Genomic DNA, 24,092 nt, shown 5'->3' on the forward strand with positions numbered 1-24,092 from the left:
TTTATTGTTTTATATTTCATTATTTTATTGTTTCCCTTCAACGTGACTTTACCGAAAGAGCTAAGATTACTCTGCAGGAGTTCCAAATGGACACCTTTGTACAATGACCACGGCACCGACAGCTCAAATTGTAAATGGGGAAACAGACGAAACGGTGAGAAAGAAAACAACTTTTATTGTGTAATTCAATTGTGTCACTGGGTTGTATTCAAGTGCTGTTCCTCTCGTACAGACATCCTCTTGACTCATCCTGGCAGGAAGGAAGCAGAGTTTATTCAACACGTTTTCTCGGAGGACCTCTGTCCACTGCCGTGCGAGTGTGTGCGATTGGGCTCGTTGTTTTAAAAGGCACTCGAACTTGTCAGTCATCTCGGTCAGTTCACCCATGACAACCGGGGCCGGTGACTTCTTGCCAGCGCGAGACTTCGACAACTTCGCGTGGGCCTCAAAGTGCACCGAGCCTGGCACAAACACTGCGGTGACGTCGCCGTCACCCATTGACGAACAGAAGCTGTTCCTTTCGTTGCAAAAGCTGATGATGCAACCAAAATGAGAAGACACAAAAAGCTTCTATCTCGCGGCTGCGTGTCCCGAGCCTGTCCGTCAAGTGCCTTAAGCGTCATTTAAATTGCCGAACATACTTTATTATTACCGTGTGACGTCCCGTTAGAGCGGTGCCACTGTACAGACTGACGTAGTATTGGAAAGATGCATGGGAGTGATCTCGTTCTATAGGAATGTTGAAACTCTGACAGCGGAGATCGCGCTGCCCTAGGTTTACGTTGCATGTGCAAAGGTAAGTGGTTTATTACTTGGATCGGGTCTTTCTGTGGTATTCACTCTCGGCTCACCGCCATGCATTGCTTACACCGCTGTATTTACCAGGAGCCTTCCGTGTTTATGGTTACTTTGGCCTGAACAACCACACTGCAGCTCCAATCCTTACCATTGCTGCCTATCCTGCTTTGCATGTGACTTACATCGACATAAAGGTTAAAGGTTTTATTTGTTGAAATTTGACAAACCGCTGCATTGGCCAGAAACCTTAAAGTTGGTATTTTACTTTGATCTGGACGCCCGACTGCTTAAAGAATGTTTTTTTCACCCCCCCCCCCTACAGTTTGAAGGTCGATGACCTGCTCATATTGATACAACCCAAAAGCAAAACAATTTACGACAAGCTTTGTTGGTGTGAATTATAGCCCGAATAAGGTCGCAACGGTCTTTTTAACCTGATTCCAGGTGGAAACAGTGGGGGATTGAACGAGACTACTTTGAGCAGAAAACACAAAGGCAAAGATCCCCGGTATCGCCTTTAATGGATTATTGGGGCAAGTGTTGTTAGCGAGCAGCAACTATGAAGGCTGACACGGCGCACTAACGAGTGGGTAGCCAGCATCACGCCCGACCGCCTTTGTCTCTCCAGTGTCGATGTTTACACACCGCACATGTACTAATTTGAGGCTGAGTCGACCTAGGGGAGGCCCAGGACCGGTTCAGATAAACGTCTATGGTGTTAACTGTGAGCAGGAATCGAACTCGGCTCGCCAGGTTCTTAGCGCTGCGCGCTAACCGCTACACTACCACTCCCCACAACAACAAAAAACACACACACACACACACCTGAAGCCACCTGCTGTTGGCAACCGAATCTCAAAAACAGGCCGCAGCCCGACAAGGCGCTCGTTTAACGAGCTCAGCACAAGCATCAAATCAGTGCTTGGCCCGGCCGTTGTAAATCGTTGACGGGCTGAACAAATTTAAACGTGCAAGGAGGAGGCTTCCTCGCATTCATGAAATGTGTCAAGCTCATAAAGCTGAAGCTTTATAGCACAGCCGACCTTGATTGGAAAGGTCTAACGCGTTTGGCATCAGAGTGGAGAGTGCAAATTCCCTATTATCTGCCGTCGATTCTGAGCGCATTAACGACAAATGTGTTATTCATATTCTTAGCTCTTTCGGTAAAGTCACGTTGAAGGGAAACAATAAATGTCTTATTTTCTACTTAGCGGCTCTAAACTAGAATGTAAATGCAGAGGTGACCACAGACGGGGCTGCAAAAATAGTAATATGCATTGTACCAAAGTGACATCCTGGAAAGGAGATTGATTGTTTTTCTTCTTACATAATTTTAGGCTCTAAAAACGTCTCAAATCATAAAACCAATACAAGTTACGGATACAGAATATTTGTCCAGAGGTTGACACACACACACTAGGAATACGGTCTATGAGTACCATGCCTTCAATGTTCGCAGGTGCATTGTGTCTGTGTGTGTGTAGAATATAATATTCAGCCATTTGTAAATCCACTGCTGGATGAAAGCCTCCCCATACTGTGGCAATCACTGGGGATATTTGACCCATGCTGGTGATGTTGGTGTAGTAGGGCCCGGATTGGTTCAGACGTCACTCGCCAATGATATGAACTGCGTTGTGTGTCACCTGACCTGGCACTCGCTAACTGCCCTCGTTTCCCTCCACCAGTCTATGGAGCTATACGACCGATATCAGCCTCTGTATGTATGTGTTGGGCATACAAATTACATTTGTTCCAATATCAAATAACACCACGAAGTGTGTTCCCACTCGCAGGGGGGGGGGGGGGGTCTCACCTCACCGAAGAGCCGGGTCTTAGTGCACACACTTGTAACGACTGTGCATTCTTTTCAAGCTCGAGCAAAGCAAACATTTGAAGGCTCTGCTCGTGTGGGGCTCAGCTGGGGGTGCCTTGGAGCAAAAGGTGAGCGGGCAACGATCCTCGTTTCCAGACTCGTGCACTGGTAAGAACATCTGCTGCAAATGTAACGTCGTGTACAGCCCATTATGAATTCACTTCTGGATCAAAGACCCCCACGCCCTGATGCAATGTGTCAGCCTTGGGGGGATTGTTTCACCATATTTCACCACGCTTGTGATTGCTGGCTGGTGATAGCGAGAGGGAGGTAGCGGAATAGATCATTATCACTCCGCCACTGATGTTAACCACCGTGGCTGCAATTGTTTCACTCAGGATTCATAACGCGGCGCACGCCAGCCACTGCTCCGCCACTCCCTACTCGGCGTACGGGAGGTGCCTTGCCCACACACCGCGAATATTGAGTGCACAATCGTTGTCACTGTTAATTCAGAGCGTGCAACGTTTGCCCAGATACATCGACTCAGTTGAGTAGGCAAGTGATATCTGAACTCCGACCGGACACCACACTCCACCCCCCCCCCCCTTCACCAAATCACACTGACCAGCATGGTGAAGTATGGTCAAACAACCCCTTACGACTGCTGTAACATGATGCCGAGGAAAGTTGCTCTCGTTGCCCCGGTTCGCGTGAAACTACCACAAAGGGTGCTCTCACCACGTAACAATGCGTCTATTCATTTCACCTGGCAGCGACTAGAATACGTTGTGTTTTCCACCCAGCCACCCACCCACCCACCCACCACCTCTCCTTCCAGAATACACAACTGACATGAAAATAACTCTTGCTGCCATTCCTACAATAATGTGATAGCACTGACAGAGCAATTGGACCCCTCGCGCTGACCCTACCCATCATTTCACGTCACCTGGTGGAATCATCCTTTTTTGTTTTCACCCAAACACCACCCCCCCCACCTCGGTCACGCAATCCTGGAAAACAAACGCCAGAAATCGTTGCTTCACGGTGTAAAATTGGCGGGCCACGGCGCAGCTGTAGCCACCGGTCAGTGTTCCACGGGTCGTGGCTCACGCTTGTAAAGCCGGCGCGACGGAGGCAAGAGTTGACGGTCACGACAATTTTGGTGATGCTCCCGCACCGGCTGGATTGGGAAGTCACTGGAGCTCGTCATTAGGTAGCCACTGGAACGTTGCACTTTTAAATCTAGGTTAAAAACGAATTTCTTTTGAACTGCGTTTTTGTGTTTAGTATATTGTCCCCCCCCCACACACACCACCGATTATCGCGGATGGCTACGTATGGTGCGAAAGACGTTTAACGTAGATGCATACATGGATTTGCAAATTGGCCAGGAAATTGCAGTAAAGCAAGCGGGTTCATAAACCTATCCGTACGTACTTTTGCATCCATACATCCCCTCGTGTGTATGTGCGTGCGTGTTGTCCACGTGTTACTCTGGCTTGCTCAACGAGGAGGAAGCCAGAGTAAGGTGGTCATCTGTTACAATGGAATGTAGAAAATGAGTCTCGATGACCAGCGAGCCTTTTCTGGTTAAATAATTGATAATTATAGTTGACTTAGCGTACGACTTAATAGACAGGGCCACGTGCAGTTAGCGGTTCCCTTCAAGGTGATCAGATGTGGGGAGTGATGTCATCTTAGCAGTAGCCTCTTGCCTGGTGACCTCAATCCCATCTGCCAACTATGCTCTGCGTCTCTCCTCATTTTTTTTCTTTCCGCAGCCACCATCTGTTCCACCCTCCATCCCCCACTACGTTCATGGGCTGTCACCCCCTCCCTCCCCAAATAAAACCCTGCATGCACGGACAAAGATCCCCCGCGTATAGCCTGAATAGTGTTGTTAGCGAGCACCTATGAAGGCCAACACGGCACTCGAGGGAGTGAGTGGCCAGCACCACACTTGGCCGACTTCGTTTCCCCAGTGCTGATATTTACACACTGCACCAGGTACTCACTTAAGGCTGAGCAGGAGTCAAACTCGGGTGGCCGTGTGTTCGTAGCGCAGTACGCTAACCACTGTGTGCCACCGATCCCCATGCACAGCACACACACGCGTGTCCACACGGGGATGGATGCGCACGCCACAAGAGTCGCTACCACGGAGCGAGTAAACAACCACGTGCAGCGCTCTTTCCCTGCTGCCTTGCGTCTCGCTCCCACGTGGAACAGGCAGAGAAAGATATTAATCCAATCGGTGAATAACGGGATGCGTTGTGTGTGCGGGTTACTCGATTTGCCTCCCCACCGCCACCTCCCAACTTTAAGCCGCACTGTTGTACGCAATAATTGTACGTAGAATAAGGGCAAAGCGACCGCCAAATTAGAAAACGAACTGGCGGAATGAATAGCGGCGGTATTCACGCTGTTGGCAGTGCTTCTGTGGCGGGGTCGGATCTGAGACTGGGGCGGTGGGGGGGACAGGTGGGAGAGAGGCATGTGACCCGTCTGATTTTGCTGCCAGTGTGCCGAGATCTCGACATTTCCACGTCGCTGCAGGACAATGCCCGCGCGAAACAACAAAGACACCCGTCGCCAGGGCACGGGTTAGCGTTCAGCAATAACAAGCAATTATTCAATTAGACAGCGGATGATACGTGTTAAGTAAACATGCCATCGTAATATTTAATGCTCAATTCATTACCGGGCACTCGTATTTCACATTCTCAGCAACTACTACAGGCACTCGTATTTCACATCCTCAGCAACTACTAATAAGCGCACGTGACACAGCGTTACCACGTGCATATCGTGCGAGCAGTGGGTGACGAGAAAGTTGTTTTTAAAAAATGGCTCCACAGGGTGTGCACAAAGCGATTGCTATTTTGTGTCGAATATTCTCTCGCATTCGTTTACACGATCAGCGAATAAATAATCTAAATAATCATCCACATGTAGCAGTATATAGCCGCCACGCTGTTGTATATTTTAAATGAGGATTATTATTTAGATAATAAAAAAGTGGACATATTTGATGGGTCAAAATGTGGTATGCTTTGAGTAGCTCTGACACCAAGACGGTTGGTGTTGCGGTTTGTGGTTGTACAGGAGATATGGATACGAATACAAATTTATGTTTATATATAAGCACACATATAAACGTGAGAATGCAAAAGTGACCGAGTGGCTCAAGGGACTGCACCACTGAGATCCTGCGTTCGAATCAGGCCGATAGCCACGTGTTATTTCACTGATTTTTCAGGCGCAGTGAATTATTTGTCTCAACCTGGTCACATCAATGACTGCCCCCCCCCCCCAAATAAAAGTTCACGTTTGTTTTATTTTGAAGTCTGCTGAGTTTTGGCCTAGATAGGTAAGGTCGAGCAGTTGTACATACGTGAGGCTATAATATGGCTTAGAGAGGCCTCATGAAGTAATTCAGAAGTAGTGTTCTCACTGCACTCGATAACATTCAACATAAAGCAGTCCGGTTGATTGATTATCCCGCACTTACTAATTCACTCCAGTCACTCGCCCATCGGCGGTCAGTCGCCCCAGTATCGCTCATATCGCTACCACCATGGTTAGAGTCCGCGTGAACTCGTTCATTCAGAACACACGCAGCGTGGGCGCTCCGCTCAAAATCGGCTGCATAGTCACATTCTTTCAGAAACCCAAGTGTCTCCCTCCCCCCTCTTATTCTTTTCAGGCCGATTATTTCCAGATAAATGCAGCCGAAAACGTTCGTCACACACCGAATTAAAAGCCGGCGGGACTCTACAATTTGTTAATCAATTTTGATTATTCAAATTGTTCAAGCGATTAGTTGGATTACGTCTGCAACGCGTGTCTTAGCCTGCGCGTGTGCAAAACGTGTGCATTCCATAACCGCGCTGGCCGTGGTGCTGAAAGCCATGCAGCAGAACGGCCCTGCTTCGGCGGGAAGGGTGCAGGATCGGTTCGGATATCACGCGGCACTCACGTTTGGGCCTGGCCGGAAATCGAACTCATGTCGCCGGGTTCTAAAACCATTGCGCTACCGCTCCACCGACGGCGTAGTACAGTCCAGTATATATATGCTGCACTTAATATTAGCCTATGCGTGTGCAGCATTAGTTAGGCACACAATACAATTGTATTTTTTTATTAATAATCCCATTCTGCGTAAGTCCTTTTAGTGAGCGCCTGTTAAGGGGTAAAGGTTGCCAGTGCTGAGCGCTTTACATGCGCTCAGCACTGGTTACCGCCTTTCTCTCAAAATTTTTGAGACTTAATGAGTACTCGTTTAGGGCCAAGTCGTTCAAGAATAAGGAATAAGGATTACAGACACCAAATGTCACAAAATTTCGTACACTAATTGTAGTAGAATCGATGTCGTGGTTACATACGACGCTTCTGCATACGGATTACAAAGACAAAAGCTCTCGCTGTAGCCTTGACCAGAGTGTTGGGGCCAGGACTTTTAGCGAGCACCTATTTAGGCCGCACAAAGGGGTGTGGCCAGGACCAGGCCCAGTGCTGACGTTTACACACAGTGCAAGGTACTAGTTTAAGGCCGAGTTGAAACAGCGGAGGCCCAGATAAAGCTTTTTTTTTTCTTGCCACTGGTGTTAGCCACGCCTGGGAATCAAACCCAGGTCAGGTTAGTTGCGCACTGCGTTAATCACTACGCCACCGCTCCCCGACACACACATGACCACATATACACACGCTGGGTATCTAAATGAATCCATTTATATGTGGCTCATGAACGTCGTTCAAGGGGGTTGGGGAGGGGGGTATTGAAACCATAATGCAGCTGACATGTTGTATATGTTTAATGGCGTCTCTGCTTTCGCAACAACTCTCAGACGCGTATTGAAACTGATGCAAACCTCGTTGAAAGAACACGAGGCCAATTGTGCATTAGCGTGAGAGGCGTGTGCTGCTATGACGCACTGCGTTAGGCCTCCTTTGCGTTTAACGTCTGCGTTCAATGTTCATTAAATCCCCTCCCCCACATTATTCGAACCAACGGTTTGGTTTTGAGGTGTTTTGTTGTTGTTGTTGTTTGTACACCATCGAAGTACTAGGTCCTTCCAACCCGACAGCACTCTTACATGTGCCAGCTTATCATATCTACGAGAGATTGTGTGTGGTGTGGGGGTGAAGATGTCTCAAAAGATACGAACCTATTAATTCCACATCATTTGATGCAGTTGTTAAAGCACTGCTTACCCCACCAAAACACTCCGCCGTCCAACTGCGTTCCCCTGTATCTTACTGCCCTCCTATCCCCACGGCTTACCTCTATAGCAACAACCCCAACAACTGTGCGTGCGAGTGTGCATGTGCGTGGGTGTAAGTGTCCAGGGATGGGTGTGGAAAGTGGGGGGGGGGTTGGGAGGTGGGGTGTTCGGAGGAAGAAGGCATGGCCCGTTTGGGAATACGTGAGGTGGGGTGGAGTTGATGGATAAAGCACGGCTGTGGTGCTCGTGGTTGGTGGTAGTGGTGATGATGATGAAGTGGGAGCACAATTAAGGTGACGGCTGGTTTATTAAGACACCAAGCCAGCTGGTCACCTTTCATCCTCCCCCAAATCCACACGGCCTCGACATAACCCACCCCACCACACGCCACTCCCTTAATCCCTTACCCCCCCACACACACACCTACGCGTAGCACAACCGCTCCAACCACCACCCGCTGCCCCCCAAAACCGCAGAGCCTTAAAGCCCCTACGGTGGAATGTTTGTTGTGTTTGCTTCGAACACGCAACGCTGCCCTCTGCACGTCAACGCATGAGCATTGCAACGTGGAAGGTGGCCGGCAAACGAGAGAATTGCGTGCCACAGGTTGTTCCTCCAGAACGTAAAGGCCCCGCGCTGAGCAAACTAATGTCGGATGCAGGTGTATACAGTGCGTGCTGAATGAGCGCATTCTGTTTCTTTTTGTCGCACGGTGCCCAAGGCCATTGCTTCGTGTGCGCTCGCGTGGAACATTCATCTGCAATCGGCCACGCGCGTTATGTAAAAAAAAAAGCAGCACACTTATGCGTGCGTGCGCGCGCATTTGTGCGACTAATAAGCCGCGGCGCAGGAAGCATTGCACTGCATGAAGAGCATTGCGAAAAATCCGCGCGGGCGTTCTGCAAAACGTCATTTTTTTTCCCAATGCACGCTTTGCGCCGGGCGTCACTTGCCAGCTGCACCGGTCGAGTCGGCAATTCCGCGTGCTCCTCAAGACGTCCCTCCCCCCCCCCCTCTTTCATCACGGAGGGTACAAACACGACGCAAGATGCATGCAGAAGCTTTACAAAAAGACAACAACACGTCATTATAACTACAACCCCCCCCTCTCCCCGGCCGCCCACTCTCTCTTGTCTACCATTCGTGTCCTTCCTCATAGACGTCGGCGACCGTGGCCTTTCTTCCGTTGTACCCTGCCCGTGCTATCGACTCGGTCAACTTCGCATCAGGGTCTCCCACAGTTGCACCGATTGTTCAACTTGCTCACGGTGAACTTATTTCGCCGTATTTTTTCGACTTTTTGTGCCTCTTAATTTTCCCAGTTAAAAAAAAGAAACATTTATATGAATTCTAGATTTGAAGCTTTCGTGACTGCAAGAATTCATACTCTTTGGTTTTATTCGGTAAAGTCACGTAGGTAAAAAACAGATTAGAATAAAAGAAACAATTAATTAGTTTTTTTACCTACGTGACTTTACCGAATACAACCAAAAAGCATTTATACGAAGTCTCTTTATTTCTCATTACATGTCCAAGAAACCTAATTACCTTTTGTTTAATTATTTTGTTGTAAATTTATGTTATTTTTGCACCTGCTAACTACACCGCTAAATTATGAAAAGTGTATATATATATGCTAACTCTCACCTCCAAAAACAGTCTTAAATTAATTATATTCGTAGTATGTATTCGTAATGTTGTCTGCTCGATGCCATGCAGTGCTGGACGAACACCTCCCCATGCTGCCAGGCACGTCATGCAAACGACACTCTCAATCACAGGTTGGTCAAAAGGTGGAACTCAGGACCGGTTCAGATATCACTCGCCCAATAACGGTCAGCCGTGACCGGGGATCGAACTGGGATGACCAGGTGCAAAACACGGTGCTTTAAATCACAGCCCTGCACCGCACCACGCCGATTGCATTATGGACTGCATCCAATCAATTGCCATCGATGCTCGCTATGGAAATGCGAACCGGCGCTGCTCTAGAGCCGCGTGCACAGAGCAGCTGTAGGATTTTAATAAAGCGGAACCACGCGGAAGGCGTCGCCGTGGGCCGAGTGCAAACGCGCGCGTGTAAACCACGGGGACACGAAGGTCGCATTGCGAGCAGTGAAGGCGTCAACGATGCGAATCGAACAACGGCGTTTTTGGAGAATGTCATTCAAGCGAGGCGCAACCGTTAAAGTCATCAACGTGGGCAATAGCGGTCCAATTAAGCCGCTCGCGCACACAAAGACACGCGTGGGGGGAGCGATTGCATAATAGTCATCACAGCGGAGGTTAATTTAAAATATGTTCTGTACATGGCAATAGTTATTTTGTGAACAATGCACTGCTGTGGACGAGGCCATCTCCGCGCCGTGCAGGACGTGGTGGTGGTGGGGGTTATTTAGCCATACTTCACCATCGCGGTGACTAGTGAAGGCGAGGAAGAAACACGGCACAACATACAAGTACAATGAAGCAAACGAACAGGCTGCGCTCAATACACAAAAAAATAACCCCGTAAAAATACGGGTATGTGATCCATACCGTTTTTGCTTAACACGGTCACACATTCAGCGGTCAAATACAATAGTGCCCGCCGAGTAATATTACTTTTTACCACGCGACGTTCAGTTGTAACAGCGAGACGGTACAAGACGGGAAGGTACCTATGATGTATGAGCACCCTCCAATGTTAAAAGTGGCGCTCCTCCGTTTCATAAACTCTCCTTTCTTGGCGCCTTTATCCGTCATGATGATGATGATGGCCGTGATGTTCCGTCGCCGGCGCTTGTGAATGCGATGTCTCGGCGTGAGGCGGCTGCGTCGCGCGGCTCGATCGCGAGTTTGGAGAAACGCGGAGAACGCGCATGGAAATCCCGGTGTGTGTCTCCCTGCGTGTCTCCCTGGCGCGGCCCCGCGAGTCACAGCGCGCAGAGCGAGCGAGGCGGGCGGGCGATGCGGGCGGGCGGGCGGGCGGGCGGGCGAAGTCTTACGAGCAACATTGGCCAATAGGGGTGCATTGAATAACCTCCCCTCCCCACCTCTCCTCCACCTAGCTAACTCCCCACTCCCCACCAAACATCCAACCAGCCCCCCACCCCAAGTCCCCAGCCCGCATCTGCCAGCACCCAATCTCCCCAGGTCACCTAGAACCGCCCCCCCCCCCCCCAGCAAAACCCACCACTGCCTCCCAGCACTCATTACTCCCCCACCACCACCCAACCCCTCCAGCCCACATTACCTCCCACCCATCTCCATACCCCACGCACTCCAGAGCTGTGATGATTTGTCACAAATCACGGCCGCTATTAGATTCAAGAAATGATTATTATTATTGTTTGTTCGCATCATATTCACAGCCGCATTTGTATAAACAATGATCGTATCGTTTGGCAGAGACGTTGCTGCGTAATCGGGAAAGCGTCGATTGGTCACACGCACGCGATTCGATGCGTTGCATCGTGAACCTTAATACCAATTGACACAGGGTGATGCGCTCGTAGCTGCAGTTCCAAACAGCAACGAATTCGTCTCATGACATTACACCGACAGCGCAATGTGTTTGTAATTGGAGGTGGGGAAAAAAAATAATCGACAAATAATCGATGCATAGTGGCGCTCCCATTGACCATGGCTGACTGCAGTGGGCGCGGGGGTGCACAAAAAAGGTGGCGGCGGGGAGGGTAAGGGGGTAGGTGAATTGGGTGATGAGTGAGTGTATCTGTGTGTGTACACGTGTGTGTCTGTGTGTGTACACGTGTGTGTTTGTGTGGGGGGAGGTAGCGTTTAGCGTCCTGCACTATGAACCCGGCCGTCCGAGTTCAATTCCCGCTCACGGCCGACACAAATGACGATTATTTGAACGGGTCCTGGGCCTCCCCTAGGTCGACTCAGCATCAAATTAGTACCTGGTGCAATGCGTAAATATCGCCACTAGAGAGACAAAGGCGGCCGGGAGTGGTGTTGGCCACCCACCACCTCGTGTGCCGTGCCGGCCTTCATAGGTGCTCGCGAACAGCACTTGCCCCAACAGTCTGTTCTAAAGGCTATACGGGGGATCATTGTGTTTGTGGGGGGACTGAATCAAATAGGATTCACCCCTAGCAACGCTTGTTCCCAGCACCACGTTTTATTCCGACGCGGTTTAAATGCGTGTACAAGGTCACGGGAGAATGAAAAAACTACACAACATTTTACGCTAAAGAATCTCGATCAATGTCTCGCTGGATCTTTTTCTCTCTCGCTCTCTTTTCTGCCTCTCTCTTTGTGCTGAAAAAACATTTTTTTCTTGGACAATAAAAACATCTATGCCTTATGCATGATAATACCCTGTTGCTTCTCCAAGAGTGCACGTGTAGGCCGCAACACACAGCACGTGCGTAGAGCCATTGTCTGTTCATACGGCAGGATACATTATGGATATTTTGACACAGACACGAGACAATCAGTGACCTCACACAGCCCTCAAATGATTTGAATAGTTTGGAAATTTAAATCTTTCGTTAGTAAGTGAATTTTATCATAAACGGCACGCCTGTCCATGGAGATGTATCTACCTACGGACATCGTTTAACCTGATTAAAATGTGCCAAATGTTAACGTTGAGAAATTTACTTATTATCCTTGAGGCAAAACCTTTCTGTGAACGGTAGGTTAACTTCAAGGATGGATTCCAAGAATAATAATGATTTGCAGCCCTTTGTCATGCCATTCCCGGATTAAGTCCTCCACGTGCTGTACCGGCAACAGAGTTTTTTTGTTATACTTCCCCATGTTGGTCAAGGTCGGTTTGTGAAGACATCACACGCCACCGATGTTGCCCATGGCCAGGAATCGAACCCAGGATCTATCTACTCCGCCACTGTGTATGTCACCAGAATAACCAGTTTCATAACCAAACTAAAAATAATTACCGTGCTTAAGCTTTAAAAATGCAGAGCATCGTGCAGTCGAAGGCTCGTGTATGGATTTTCGTTTAAAATGTAATTTAAGTTAATGGGAAATCTACGTGCAGATGGGGCACGTGTGCCGAGCAGGTAGTCCCACAGGGGCGCAGCGGCAATCCTCGCGACCGTGACACTGCCACGTGCCCACAATGAACAAAATAAAATGCCACCCTCTGGTGGCCTGACCCACTTGCGCGGCACAATAAACACGCTCATAACTAGCGAGGCCACTTCACCACCACAGCTCCACGCGTGTCCAATGGAGACGTTGTTTATCTGTGGTCCACGTCGTTTTCGGTTTACGTGAGCTGTCTCAAGGTGACCGTCCACGCGAGTGTTTCCGCTTGAGAGTAACGCGTTACGGATTTTATTTGAGAGGTGTTTGACGCGCCTTCATAAAGAGTTCGCTCGTCGTCGGGTGGTTTAGTTCTGTACCGTCTTGCGAGTGAGTTGGCAAAAACCTTAACAACTTATAACTTGCTATTAAAAAGTAAAACGTATAAACTGCTATTCATCAGCCATGCGCAAAAAAAATCTCCGCAATGGTTCATCAAAACCTACAATATATTGTCCTCTATTTTTAATGCTCTGTTAAGAGCAGACTCCTCGGTTCAAGCTCCTTCTATCTTGCCGAATACTGCACTTTCCTTTTCATTTCAGCGGACAGAACGCCCTTTCTCAAAGTCGTTAAGAGAGACTTTCCTCTTTATACCTCTTGGCCTTTCCCCAGCATCTTCATACCCGAGTTTCCTTTAGCAAGCCAGCCCGTCTGACATTTGCCCCATTCAGATCGTCTGCCTTCTCCAAATTGTTCCAATCAGAATTCTGTCCTCCTGAATCCAGTCTAGCACTTCCTTGCTACTCATTATTTCAATCTAACGGGTTTTCTCCAGCCAATTCCATAGCCAGCAATACTCTATTCCATTATATATATATAAAAAAACAGTAAAATATCAACCTACATTTTTAAAGGTGCTATTCATTTATGTTTAATATTTTTATTAACAGCTGCTACTAAAGTTACTCAACATCAGTAAATTGACTTCTAGCTTCTAACATTTTGGAAGGGCTTTGAAACACGACTCGAATGTGCGTATGAAACATTAAAAATAAGTCAAACATTAAACATGCATGACTTTCGCAGGTTCGGTGTTCCTTTAAAATTAAAGGCATTGCCGTCCTGCACATCCTACACACACTACACACCCTACACACACACACACTACACACCCTACACACACACCATCCCAGAATGCGCATCGGTATGAACTAAAATTAGGCGCAATTTGTCAACAATTATTTGGCTGCATTGAAATGGGTAATGAAACTACAAAATTGACATGGCTCACGAATATGCAATCAAAACGCCGCATCACATTTATCTCAACCCCGCCTCGGTATAAATAAAAGAGCCTCCCTCACAAACAACTCGTGCACACGGAATATATATTTGTAAGACGGTTAAACACCTGCACGAAAATATATTTGTGCAGGGTGTGTCTTCATAAAGCACAATAAACTAAGATTTGTTTAACAAGCAGTGTTCACGTTTGTATATGTGCATGATTTTAACGTGTGCATATATATGTGACCAGGTCGCTCAGATGTCACAGCGTTGAACTGGCATCACAGAGCTCCCGTGTTATACTTCAGATGTCACGGCGTTGAGCTGGGATCACTGAGCTCCCGTGTTATAATTCAGATGTCACAGCGTTGAGTTGGCATCACTGAGCTCCTGTGTTATAATTCAGATGTCACAGCGTTGAGCTGGGATCACTGAGCTCCCGTGTTAGAATTCAGATGTCACAGCGTTGAGCTGGTGTCACTGAGCTCCCGTGTTATACTTCAGATGTCACGGCGTTGAGCTGGGATCACTGAGCTCCTATGTTAGAATTCAGATGTCACAGCGTTGAGCTGACATCACTGAGCTCCCGTGTTAGAATTCAGATGTCACAGCGTTGAGCTGACATCACTGAGCTCCCGTGTTAGAATTCAGATGTCACAGCGCTGAGCTGGGATCACAGAGCTCCTGTGTTAGAATTCAGATGTCACAGCGCTGAGCTGGCATCACTGAGCTCCTGTGTTAGAATTCATGCAGTCACTTGGTATTGTGAACCAGTTGATGTTTCTCAGCCTGGTCACCATTTACTGCACGCACAAAACAAAATCCACGCCGCAGCACAAAATAAAATCCACGCCGTTTGTAATGGATTCGGCAAAATCCCAGTTTGAATAATTACAGACATTGTATACAATGGGGTTTAGACTGTCAGGCGATAACCTCACAGCAGAGCGAGTTTCGAAGTGTGCCCGGTGTAAATAATAATAATATGGCGTTGGATAAATTCCATAAATTTCTTCCGCGGGCACATCCTTAATGGATAATAATCGGTCGAATGATGAGATGTCAATTGTATCATTGGAATAACCTGGAGGCGTAACTATTCATTTGTATTCACTAAAAAACAAACTCTTAAACGTTTAACATAGCTAGGCAACGACAACCCATAACACGCGTTGCAAACACACCTGGAAACGCACGGTCGTATATACGAATATATCTCGGGAAATTATTGAAAGAAGATTGGGATCAAACCGGTGGAATAGAAGAAGCGCTCGAGAGAGCAGGATGGATTGCTTTCAGGAAAACTAAACGTGACCATGAGGAACATCACAACTTTGCGTGTAAATAAAAGCGGCTTAATTCCCCTGCACAATGACGTATGCATCCTAAATCCCGACACTCCACCCAATTATTGCCGGAGGATATACTGATAAAAAAAATCCTCGACAAGATACAATATACGGTAAATAGTGGGAACTGTCATAAACAATAAGCATGATAGACTACGTGTGATGATGATGACGATTGGACACTATATATCTCTGCAGGTGCATATCACCTGTTAAGGCTACATTGCTGCTCAAAGCCCTACGTGAGTGAGATACCTGTAAGGTGACCACATCGTTTGTGTTAGCGCTGTGTTTCTTACAGCGCCATAATATTCATTACGTGTTCACGGTGTCCACACAGACACGGTCAAGCGATTATCGCCAATGATTTATGGTCATGCTTAAAGTTTACGACAGTTCACACTGTTTGCTGTACCCCTATATATATTTTACGGGTATAATGGGTGGAGCGGTAGCTCGGTTGTTTATCTCTCTATTTCTATGCTATGAACCCGATACCCTGAGTTTGATTCCCGGCCATTGTCAACGTCAGTGTTTCTTGACACCTGAACCGGTCGTGGGCACATTGCCTTCACCCAACCGCGCTGATCGAGCCTGGTGCATTCTGGTCAAAATTTTCCGTGACTGGAAAAGTCTTCAACGTACAGTGGACTGACAAAGGGCTGAAAATTGCTATTTTATATTGCGATATTGCACTTTACCTCTTCGTTCCAGTGGACAGAAAGCCCTTTCTGAAAGTCGTTAAGAAACACTTTCCTCTGTATACTTATTGGCCTTCCCTCAGCATCTTCAACCCGAGCTTCCTTTAGCAAGCCAGCCCCTCTGATATTTGCCCAATTCAGATCTTCTTCTCGATTCGGGCCTCACCCATGACGTGTTGGTCGTGGGAAGTGTCGTGGCATCGCTACTCTGAGGCAGTGCTGGATGTGGGGAGGGGAGGGTGAATGAGGGGGCTGAACCGGTAGAGTCATCACTCTACCAGAGCCATTGCTCAGAGGCTGATCTACAAACATCCCAAGTTGAGTGGGGAAGTGGAAAATCGCCCCATGCATTGGATCCTCCACTGCCCACTGGTGGTATTCCTGACACTAGGAATCGAACTCAGGGAGCTAACAATGCGCCACCACTCCACCACAATGTTGCAGAATAAACCATTACGTTTCAGATCTGCATTACGTTACTGATCTGCGTAATAATAACGTCCATTATTTACCCAGGAAAGCCTTGATGATTCTCAAAACAACTATTGTATGCACCGTATGTTGAACTTATTTCACACCGTACGTAGGCAACCGTGCTAATCGCAGGTGCGGGGGAGGGCTGAACTTAATACAAAAGGCAGTTCTTAAGAAATTATTTTTTAAATATAGATGAAAAAAATATGCATAGCTCAAGTGGCTTCCATTTTTGGAGGGTTGTGTTAAGGGGGAAAGTGTGGTCAAATCCCATTCAAGGGTGTTTGACTTCACGTGGGAGTAACCCAGAGCAGTCGCGAGAAAACGCGTCTCGCATACGAGGGCAGGACGAGTCACGACACCGCACAGAGCTCCAGACAAGAGATTCCAGAATCTTTCGCTCTACCGCCATCTCCTGGTCACGTCGACGCCCAATGCCCTGCAGCACCCTCCGGTAATTCCCGGTCAGGTTCCTTGCCGTGGACCAACCAGGCTCAAGCCTACTCGGCCTAGCGAGATCTGACGAGATGGGGGTGCAATAAAAAACAAAGAGGCGATTTGGTCAAAAGCAAAACCCCATTACAGACGACCCCATGGGCCGGGATCGGGGGGGGGATGAGAAACTACAGCGTTTAAAATGTGTGCGTAGCTCCTAACAGCGACACACAACGGGCCGATATAGTAGTTGGCGACAGGGATCGAACTGTCTCCTCCGTGAAAACCAGCTCAGAAGTGGGTGTCCGGACTATAGTTGAGCGTGGTGAGTACTGATGTCGTGAGACAGGAGTGAGAGTGGTGATGTAGTGAGACAGGAGTGAGGGTACTGATGTAGTGAGACAGGGGTGAGAGTGGTGATGTAGTGATACAGGAGTGAGAGTGGTGATGTAGTGATACAGGAGTGAGAGTGGTGATGTAGTGAGACAGGAGTGAGAGTGGTGATGTAGTGATACAGGAGTGAGAGTGGTGATGTAGTGATACAGGGGTGAGAGTGGTGATGTAGTGAGACAGGAGTGAGAGTGGTGATGTAGTGAGACAGGGGTGAGAGTACTGATGTAGTGATACAGGAGTGAGAGTGGTGATGTAGTGAGACAGGAGTGAGAGTGGTGATGTAGTGATACAGGGGTGAGAGTGGTGATGTAGTGAGACAGGAGTGAGAGTGATGATGTAGTGAGACAGGGGTGAGAGTGGTGATGTAGTGAGACAGGAGTGAGAGTGATGATGCAGTGAGACAGGGGTGAGAGTGGTGATGTAGTGAGAGAGGAGTGAGGGTACTGATGTAGTGATACAGGAGTGAGAGTGGTGATGTAGTGATACAGGAGTGAGAGTGGTGATGTAGTGATACAGGAGTGAGAGTGGTGATGTAGTGAGACAGGAGTGAGAGTGGTGATGTAGTGATACAGGAGTGAGAGTGGTGATGTAGTGAGACAGGGGTGAGAGTGGTGATGTAGTGAGACAGGGGAGAGAGTGGTGATGTAGTGATACAGGAGTGAGAGTGGTGATGTAGTGATACAGGAGTGAGAGTGGTGATGTAGTGATACAGGAGTGAGAGTGGTGATGTAGTGATACAGGGGTGAGAGTGGTGATGTAGTGAGACAGGGGTGAGAGTGGTGATGTAGTGAGACAGGGGTGAGAGTGGTGATGTAGTGAGACAGGGGTGAGAGTGATGTAGTGAGACAGGAGTGAGAGTGGTGATGTAGTGATACAGGAGTGAGAATGGTGATGTAGTGAGACAGGGGTGAGAGTGGTGATGTAGTGATACAGGGGTGAGAGTGGTGATGTAGTGAGACAGGGGTGGGTACTGATGTAGTGATACAGGAGTGAGAGTGGTGATGTAGTGATACAAGGGTGAGAGTGGTGATGTAGTAAGACAGGGGTGAGAGTGGTGATGCAGTGATACAGGAGTGAGAGTGGTGATGTAGTGAGACAGGGGTGAGAGTGGTGATGTAGTGATACAGGGGTGAGAGTGGTGATGTAGTGAGACAGGAGTGAGAGTGGTGATGTAGTGATACAGGAGTGAGAGTGCTGATGTAGTGATACAGGGGTGAGAGTGGTGATGTAGTGAGACAGGAGTGAGAGTGGTGATGTAGTGAGACAGGGGTGAGAGTACTGATGTAGTGATACAGGAGTGAGAGTGGTGATGTAGTGAGACAGGAGTGAGAGTGGTGATGTAGTGATACAGGGGTGAGAGTGGTGATGTAGTGAGACAGGAGTGAGAGTGATGATGTAGTGAGACAGGGGTGAGAGTGGTGATGTAGTGAGACAGGAGTGAGAGTGATGATGCAGTGAGACAGGGGTGAGAGTGGTGATGTAGTGATACAGGGGTGAGAGTGGTGATGTAGTGAGACAGGAGTGAGAGTGATGATGTAGTGAGACAGGGGTGAGAGTGGTGATGTAGTGAGACAGGAGTGAGAGTGATGATGCAGTGAGACAGGGGTGAGAGTGGTGATGTAGTGAGAGAGGAGTGAGGGTACTGATGTAGTGATACAGGAGTGAGAGTGGTGATGTAGTGATACAGGAGTGAGAGTGGTGATGTAGTGATACAGGAGTGAGAGTGGTGATGTAGTGAGACAGGAGTGAGAGTGGTGATGTAGTGATACAGGAGTGAGAGTGGTGATGTAGTGAGACAGGGGTGAGAGTGGTGATGTAGTGAGACAGGGGAGAGAGTGGTGATGTAGTGATACAGGAGTGAGAGTGGTGATGTAGTGATACAGGAGTGAGAGTGGTGATGTAGTGATACAGGAGTGAGAGTGGTGATGTAGTGATACAGGGGTGAGAGTGGTGATGTAGTGAGACAGGGGTGAGAGTGGTGATGTAGTGAGACAGGGGTGAGAGTGGTGATGTAGTGAGACAGGGGTGAGAGTGATGTAGTGAGACAGGAGTGAGAGTGGTGATGTAGTGATACAGGAGTGAGAATGGTGATGTAGTGAGACAGGGGTGAGAGTGGTGATGTAGTGATACAGGGGTGAGAGTGGTGATGTAGTGAGACAGGGGTGGGTACTGATGTAGTGATACAGGAGTGAGAGTGGTGATGTAGTGATACAAGGGTGAGAGTGGTGATGTAGTAAGACAGGGGTGAGAGTGGTGATGCAGTGATACAGGAGTGAGAGTGGTGATGTAGTGAGACAGGGGTGAGAGTGGTGATGTAGTGATACAGGGGTGAGAGTGGTGATGTAGTGAGACAGGAGTGAGAGTGGTGATGTAGTGATACAGGAGTGAGAGTGCTGATGTAGTGATACAGGGGTGAGAGTGGTGATGTAGTGAGACAGGAGTGAGAGTGGTGATGTAGTGAGACAGGGGTGAGAGTACTGATGTAGTGATACAGGAGTGAGAGTGGTGATGTAGTGAGACAGGAGTGAGAGTGGTGATGTAGTGATACAGGGGTGAGAGTGGTGATGTAGTGAGACAGGAGTGAGAGTGATGATGTAGTGAGACAGGGGTGAGAGTGGTGATGTAGTGAGACAGGAGTGAGAGTGATGATGCAGTGAGACAGGGGTGAGAGTGGTGATGTAGTGAGAGAGGAGTGAGGGTACTGATGTAGTGATACAGGAGTGAGAGTGGTGATGTAGTGATACAGGAGTGAGAGTGGTGATGTAGTGATACAGGAGTGAGAGTGGTGATGTAGTGAGACAGGAGTGAGAGTGGTGATGTAGTGATACAGGAGTGAGAGTGGTGATGTAGTGAGACAGGGGTGAGAGTGGTGATGTAGTGAGACAGGGGAGAGAGTGGTGATGTAGTGATACAGGAGTGAGAGTGGTGATGTAGTGATACAGGAGTGAGAGTGGTGATGTAGTGATACAGGAGTGAGAGTGGTGATGTAGTGATACAGGGGTGAGAGTGGTGATGTAGTGAGACAGGGGTGAGAGTGGTGATGTAGTGAGACAGGGGTGAGAGTGATGTAGTGAGACAGGAGTGAGAGTGGTGATGTAGTGATACAGGAGTGAGAGTGGTGATGTAGTGAGACAGGGGTGAGAGTGGTGATGTAGTGATACAGGGGTGAGAGTGGTGATGTAGTGAGACAGGAGTGGGTACTGATGTAGTGATACAGGAGTGAGAGTGGTGATGTAGTGATACAAGGGTGAGAGTGGTGATGTAGTAAGACAGGGGTGAGAGTGGTGATGCAGTGATACAGGAGTGAGAGTGGTGATGTAGTGAGACAGGGGTGAGAGTGGTGATGTAGTGATACAGGGGTGAGAGTGGTGATGTAGTGAGACAGGAGTGAGAGTGGTGATGTAGTGAGACAGGGGTGGGTACTGGATGTAGGTGAGGATATGTGAAAGGTATAGCGGTGCACTTTTACTTTTTACGTTCGTCCTTGCATATATGATATTTTATTCCTTAATGAGTAGCGACTTTATTTCATAGTTTAATTGTCCGTGTTTCTGCATCGAGTTATTTGTACCGGATGCAGCAGTGGATTGACCAAGGACTGTATATTAACATTATTATTTACCCTGGAAACTAGCTCTCCCTTGCAAAATACCTCTTTATCGATGTGCTCTCAGCTGGTTATACAGTTGATTATCGTTTATTTGTTATCGATAATGCATTGATTATTTATCAATGATATTATTAAACATTGGTTTCCATCCAATGCATTAAAATATATTGGATTATGTTTCGTGATAATTGACGATAATGGTGAGTATTGATGACGATGAATGATTGTGAATTGATTATATTGATGATGGTCATTTGCGACAATTAAGAACGAGCTAATGCATCGTTATGGATTAGTATTATTATAACCACACTATTATTGTACGTGGATTATTCATCTACACAAGTCGTACACTTGATCACTAATTCCCAAAATAAAATTTGCTCACGATGACTGATTGACATGAGTATCATTCATGACGCGCCAGACAGACGTGAGAGATATTAATCCTAATTATATTATTATGATATTATTATGATTAACCGGTCCCGTTCTCAAGGGCGGAAGCCGCGGTTCCCACGCGTGTCCGCTAGGCGACGCCACCGAGAAGAAAAATCGGCTTTCAACTCGACTTTGGCTTTCAGGGACGCCGCTCCCAGAGGGATGATGAACGTGCGAGCTGTTGAAATGGTGGGAGGAGTCCGTGTTGACGACGGTCGATTCACACTCTCACCCCCCGCAGTTACTTTCCCTTTGGTGGGTTGCGCTTGCGAAACATCAGGATTCGTCGGACAATTTTCCTTCCAATTTGATTTTTTAATTTGATTGCCTCTCGTGCTCTTCCGTCTGACTTAAAGTGCCGCCACTGGCCGCTTTGCCCGTGGGTATTTTTCATTTGTTTGGTTGTCGTAATGCTCCTCTCGGTACGCTTTTGTTTGCGTGCCGGCGACTCACCTGGCTCGCTGGGGTGTTTGTGCTTAGGGGAAGAGGTTCGTGTAGAGGTTAACGCGCTGCGCGCTACGAACCCCAGCGACCTGAGCTTCGATCACAGCTCACGGCCAACACCGGTGACGACTTTCTAAACCGATCCTGTGCATTCCCGTAGGCCGACTCGGCCTCAAATGAGTGCCTGGTGCGGTTGTGTAAGCGTCGCAACCACTCCCCCCCCCCCCCCCGTGTAACGTTCCGGCTTGCATAGGTGCTTGCGACACAGAACTTGTCCCAACAGTCTGTTAAAGGCCATAGGAGGATATTTGTTTTCGTGTGAACATCAGCACTGGGGCAGAGAAAGGCAGCCCCGGGCGTGGTACTGGACAAGCCATAGACCCTCGTGTGCGGTTTGCAGCCTTCCTACATTAAGTGCCCTTTAAAAACGGCACTCATCCCAAGTTTATAATGCTACACGGACAGTCTTTGTCTGGGTCCGTGTGTACGAGTGCACGCGAGTGCATGCGTGATTTTGTGCGTGTGCGCGTGTTATTCGATATGCGTGTGCGACTGCAGCCCGTGCAAGTGCTGTTGTGTAAAGTGGTTTATCGCACTGCGCTACGGACCCGGTGATCTTTGTACGATTCCCAGCCACAGCTAACATCAGTGGCGAGTGATATCTGTAACGGTTCTGGGCCACCATTATGTCGATTCAGCCTTAATCGAATTCCTGGGGGTCATGCGAGATAATAAAGATGACCGGATTTAGTTTTAACCACACCACCTCGTCATGTGCCGTACCGGCCTTAATATGTGCTCGCTAACAGTATTTGCTCCTATAGTCTGTTAAGGTTATACGGGGGATCTTTGTCTTTTTGTGTGTCATTGGTGCTCGCTAACGGCACTTTCCCCAAATGTATCCCAAGGCTATACGGGGATCTCTGTCTTTGTGTGAAGGCAGGAAGGGGAGAGGTTGGTTATAGTGCTCATGATGTGGTAAGTTTATTGCGGGTAGAATCATGGGGGAGTCTGGATCCCTGTGAGAGGCTGTACTGGGAGTCCACCTGCAGGGATTCGTGTCACTCCACAGGAACTTTAGTTACGAAAAGGGGGAAATGTTCGACCTCGTGGTCAAGGAACCAGGATCGCGGGCAAGAGTGAGCCGTGACATTCCACTAAACTGTGGCTGCGATGTTTTCGACTTGCACCACGTGGTGTTCGGCATGTCGGACGTTTCGCTCAGGGAGCGAATTGAAGCGGATTCCCGGATGTGGAGCGAAACGTCGAGTTTCACAACTGCCAAAAATAGGCCATGAGCCGGAGAAGGATTCGGTACCACAGGTAGCGACAAATATTTCGGAGGACCAGTTTCTCGTTGCGGATAATACAAAGGGGATTATGTGATCGCGTACTTATTAAATAAATTAGGCTATTTGACGTTTCACTTTCATTGGCGATCTGAAAATGTTGGTCCAACTACAATTTTTGCCATTTCACGTGGCACCTCAAGAGCAACACAGTACAGTCTGGGTCCATGGACTAAAACCTACAGAGTCGGCCCGCGAACTTTAGCTCGAACTTTGGTCGACATTGTTACCAGAGATTGACTGCGGCATGCAGCCCACGGAGTCTAGGAGTTGCCCACCGCTGTAATTCTATCCGCTGGGGTTTATAGCTGGCCGCGATGTGAGATTATTAGTTGCTCAAACACAAACAGCCCACTCTGTGCAAGGGGCTTGATTAAGCGCTTTCGCCTGCGTCATAGCCGTAGGATTGGATTTCATCCATGAACCGCTCCTTCGGGTGCGGTGTGGGCGCTAGAGGGTCAAATTCTGCCTCCGTCGGAGCACATTTAGCCACGGGCGAAGGTGCGGTTGTCTACAAGCAAATTTACATTCGCAAGGTTCTCTCAAACGAATTAACTTAACCGTGCGCAGCGGCGATGTTTCTCCTGCCTACTTATTGCAACGTGAGATGCACTGTAGTGGCCTTCCGTGTATATTCATAACGATAATGTAGAGTTGTAATGAGATGGTAGTCGTCTGTGTGATTTAAAAGGAAAGACGCGACACGTAATGCGTAACGCGACGAGAATACCAGGCTTCATAGGATCCAACAAAATCAGAATCGGAT

The 24,092-nt window shown here is 48.2% G+C and overlaps 1 protein-coding gene across 3 annotated transcripts in view; it reads right to left on the reverse strand.

Annotated features, from left to right (window-relative positions):
* Positions 1-24,092, reverse strand: part of LOC116940897 (dual specificity calcium/calmodulin-dependent 3',5'-cyclic nucleotide phosphodiesterase 1A-like) — a 74,521-nt gene that overhangs the window by 49,373 nt on the left and 1,056 nt on the right. The window contains exon 1 of one of the 3 annotated variants that reach the window (XM_032951241.2): positions 10,506-10,784. The exons of the other annotated variants lie outside the window; for them this stretch is intronic. Coding sequence (XP_032807132.2) covers positions 10,506-10,590 — 85 coding nt within the window. The 5' untranslated portion in view covers positions 10,591-10,784. Of the gene's footprint in view, positions 1-10,505; positions 10,785-24,092 lie in introns of those variants that run through there. 3 annotated transcript variants of the gene reach the window in all.

The sequence above is a fragment of the Petromyzon marinus genome, chromosome 10 (assembly GCF_048934315.1).
Source record: "Petromyzon marinus isolate PM22_M1 ecotype Great Lakes invasive population chromosome 10, UKy_Petmar_22M1.pri1.0, whole genome shotgun sequence".
NCBI classification, from domain to species: domain Eukaryota; kingdom Metazoa; phylum Chordata; class Hyperoartia; order Petromyzontiformes; family Petromyzontidae; genus Petromyzon; species Petromyzon marinus.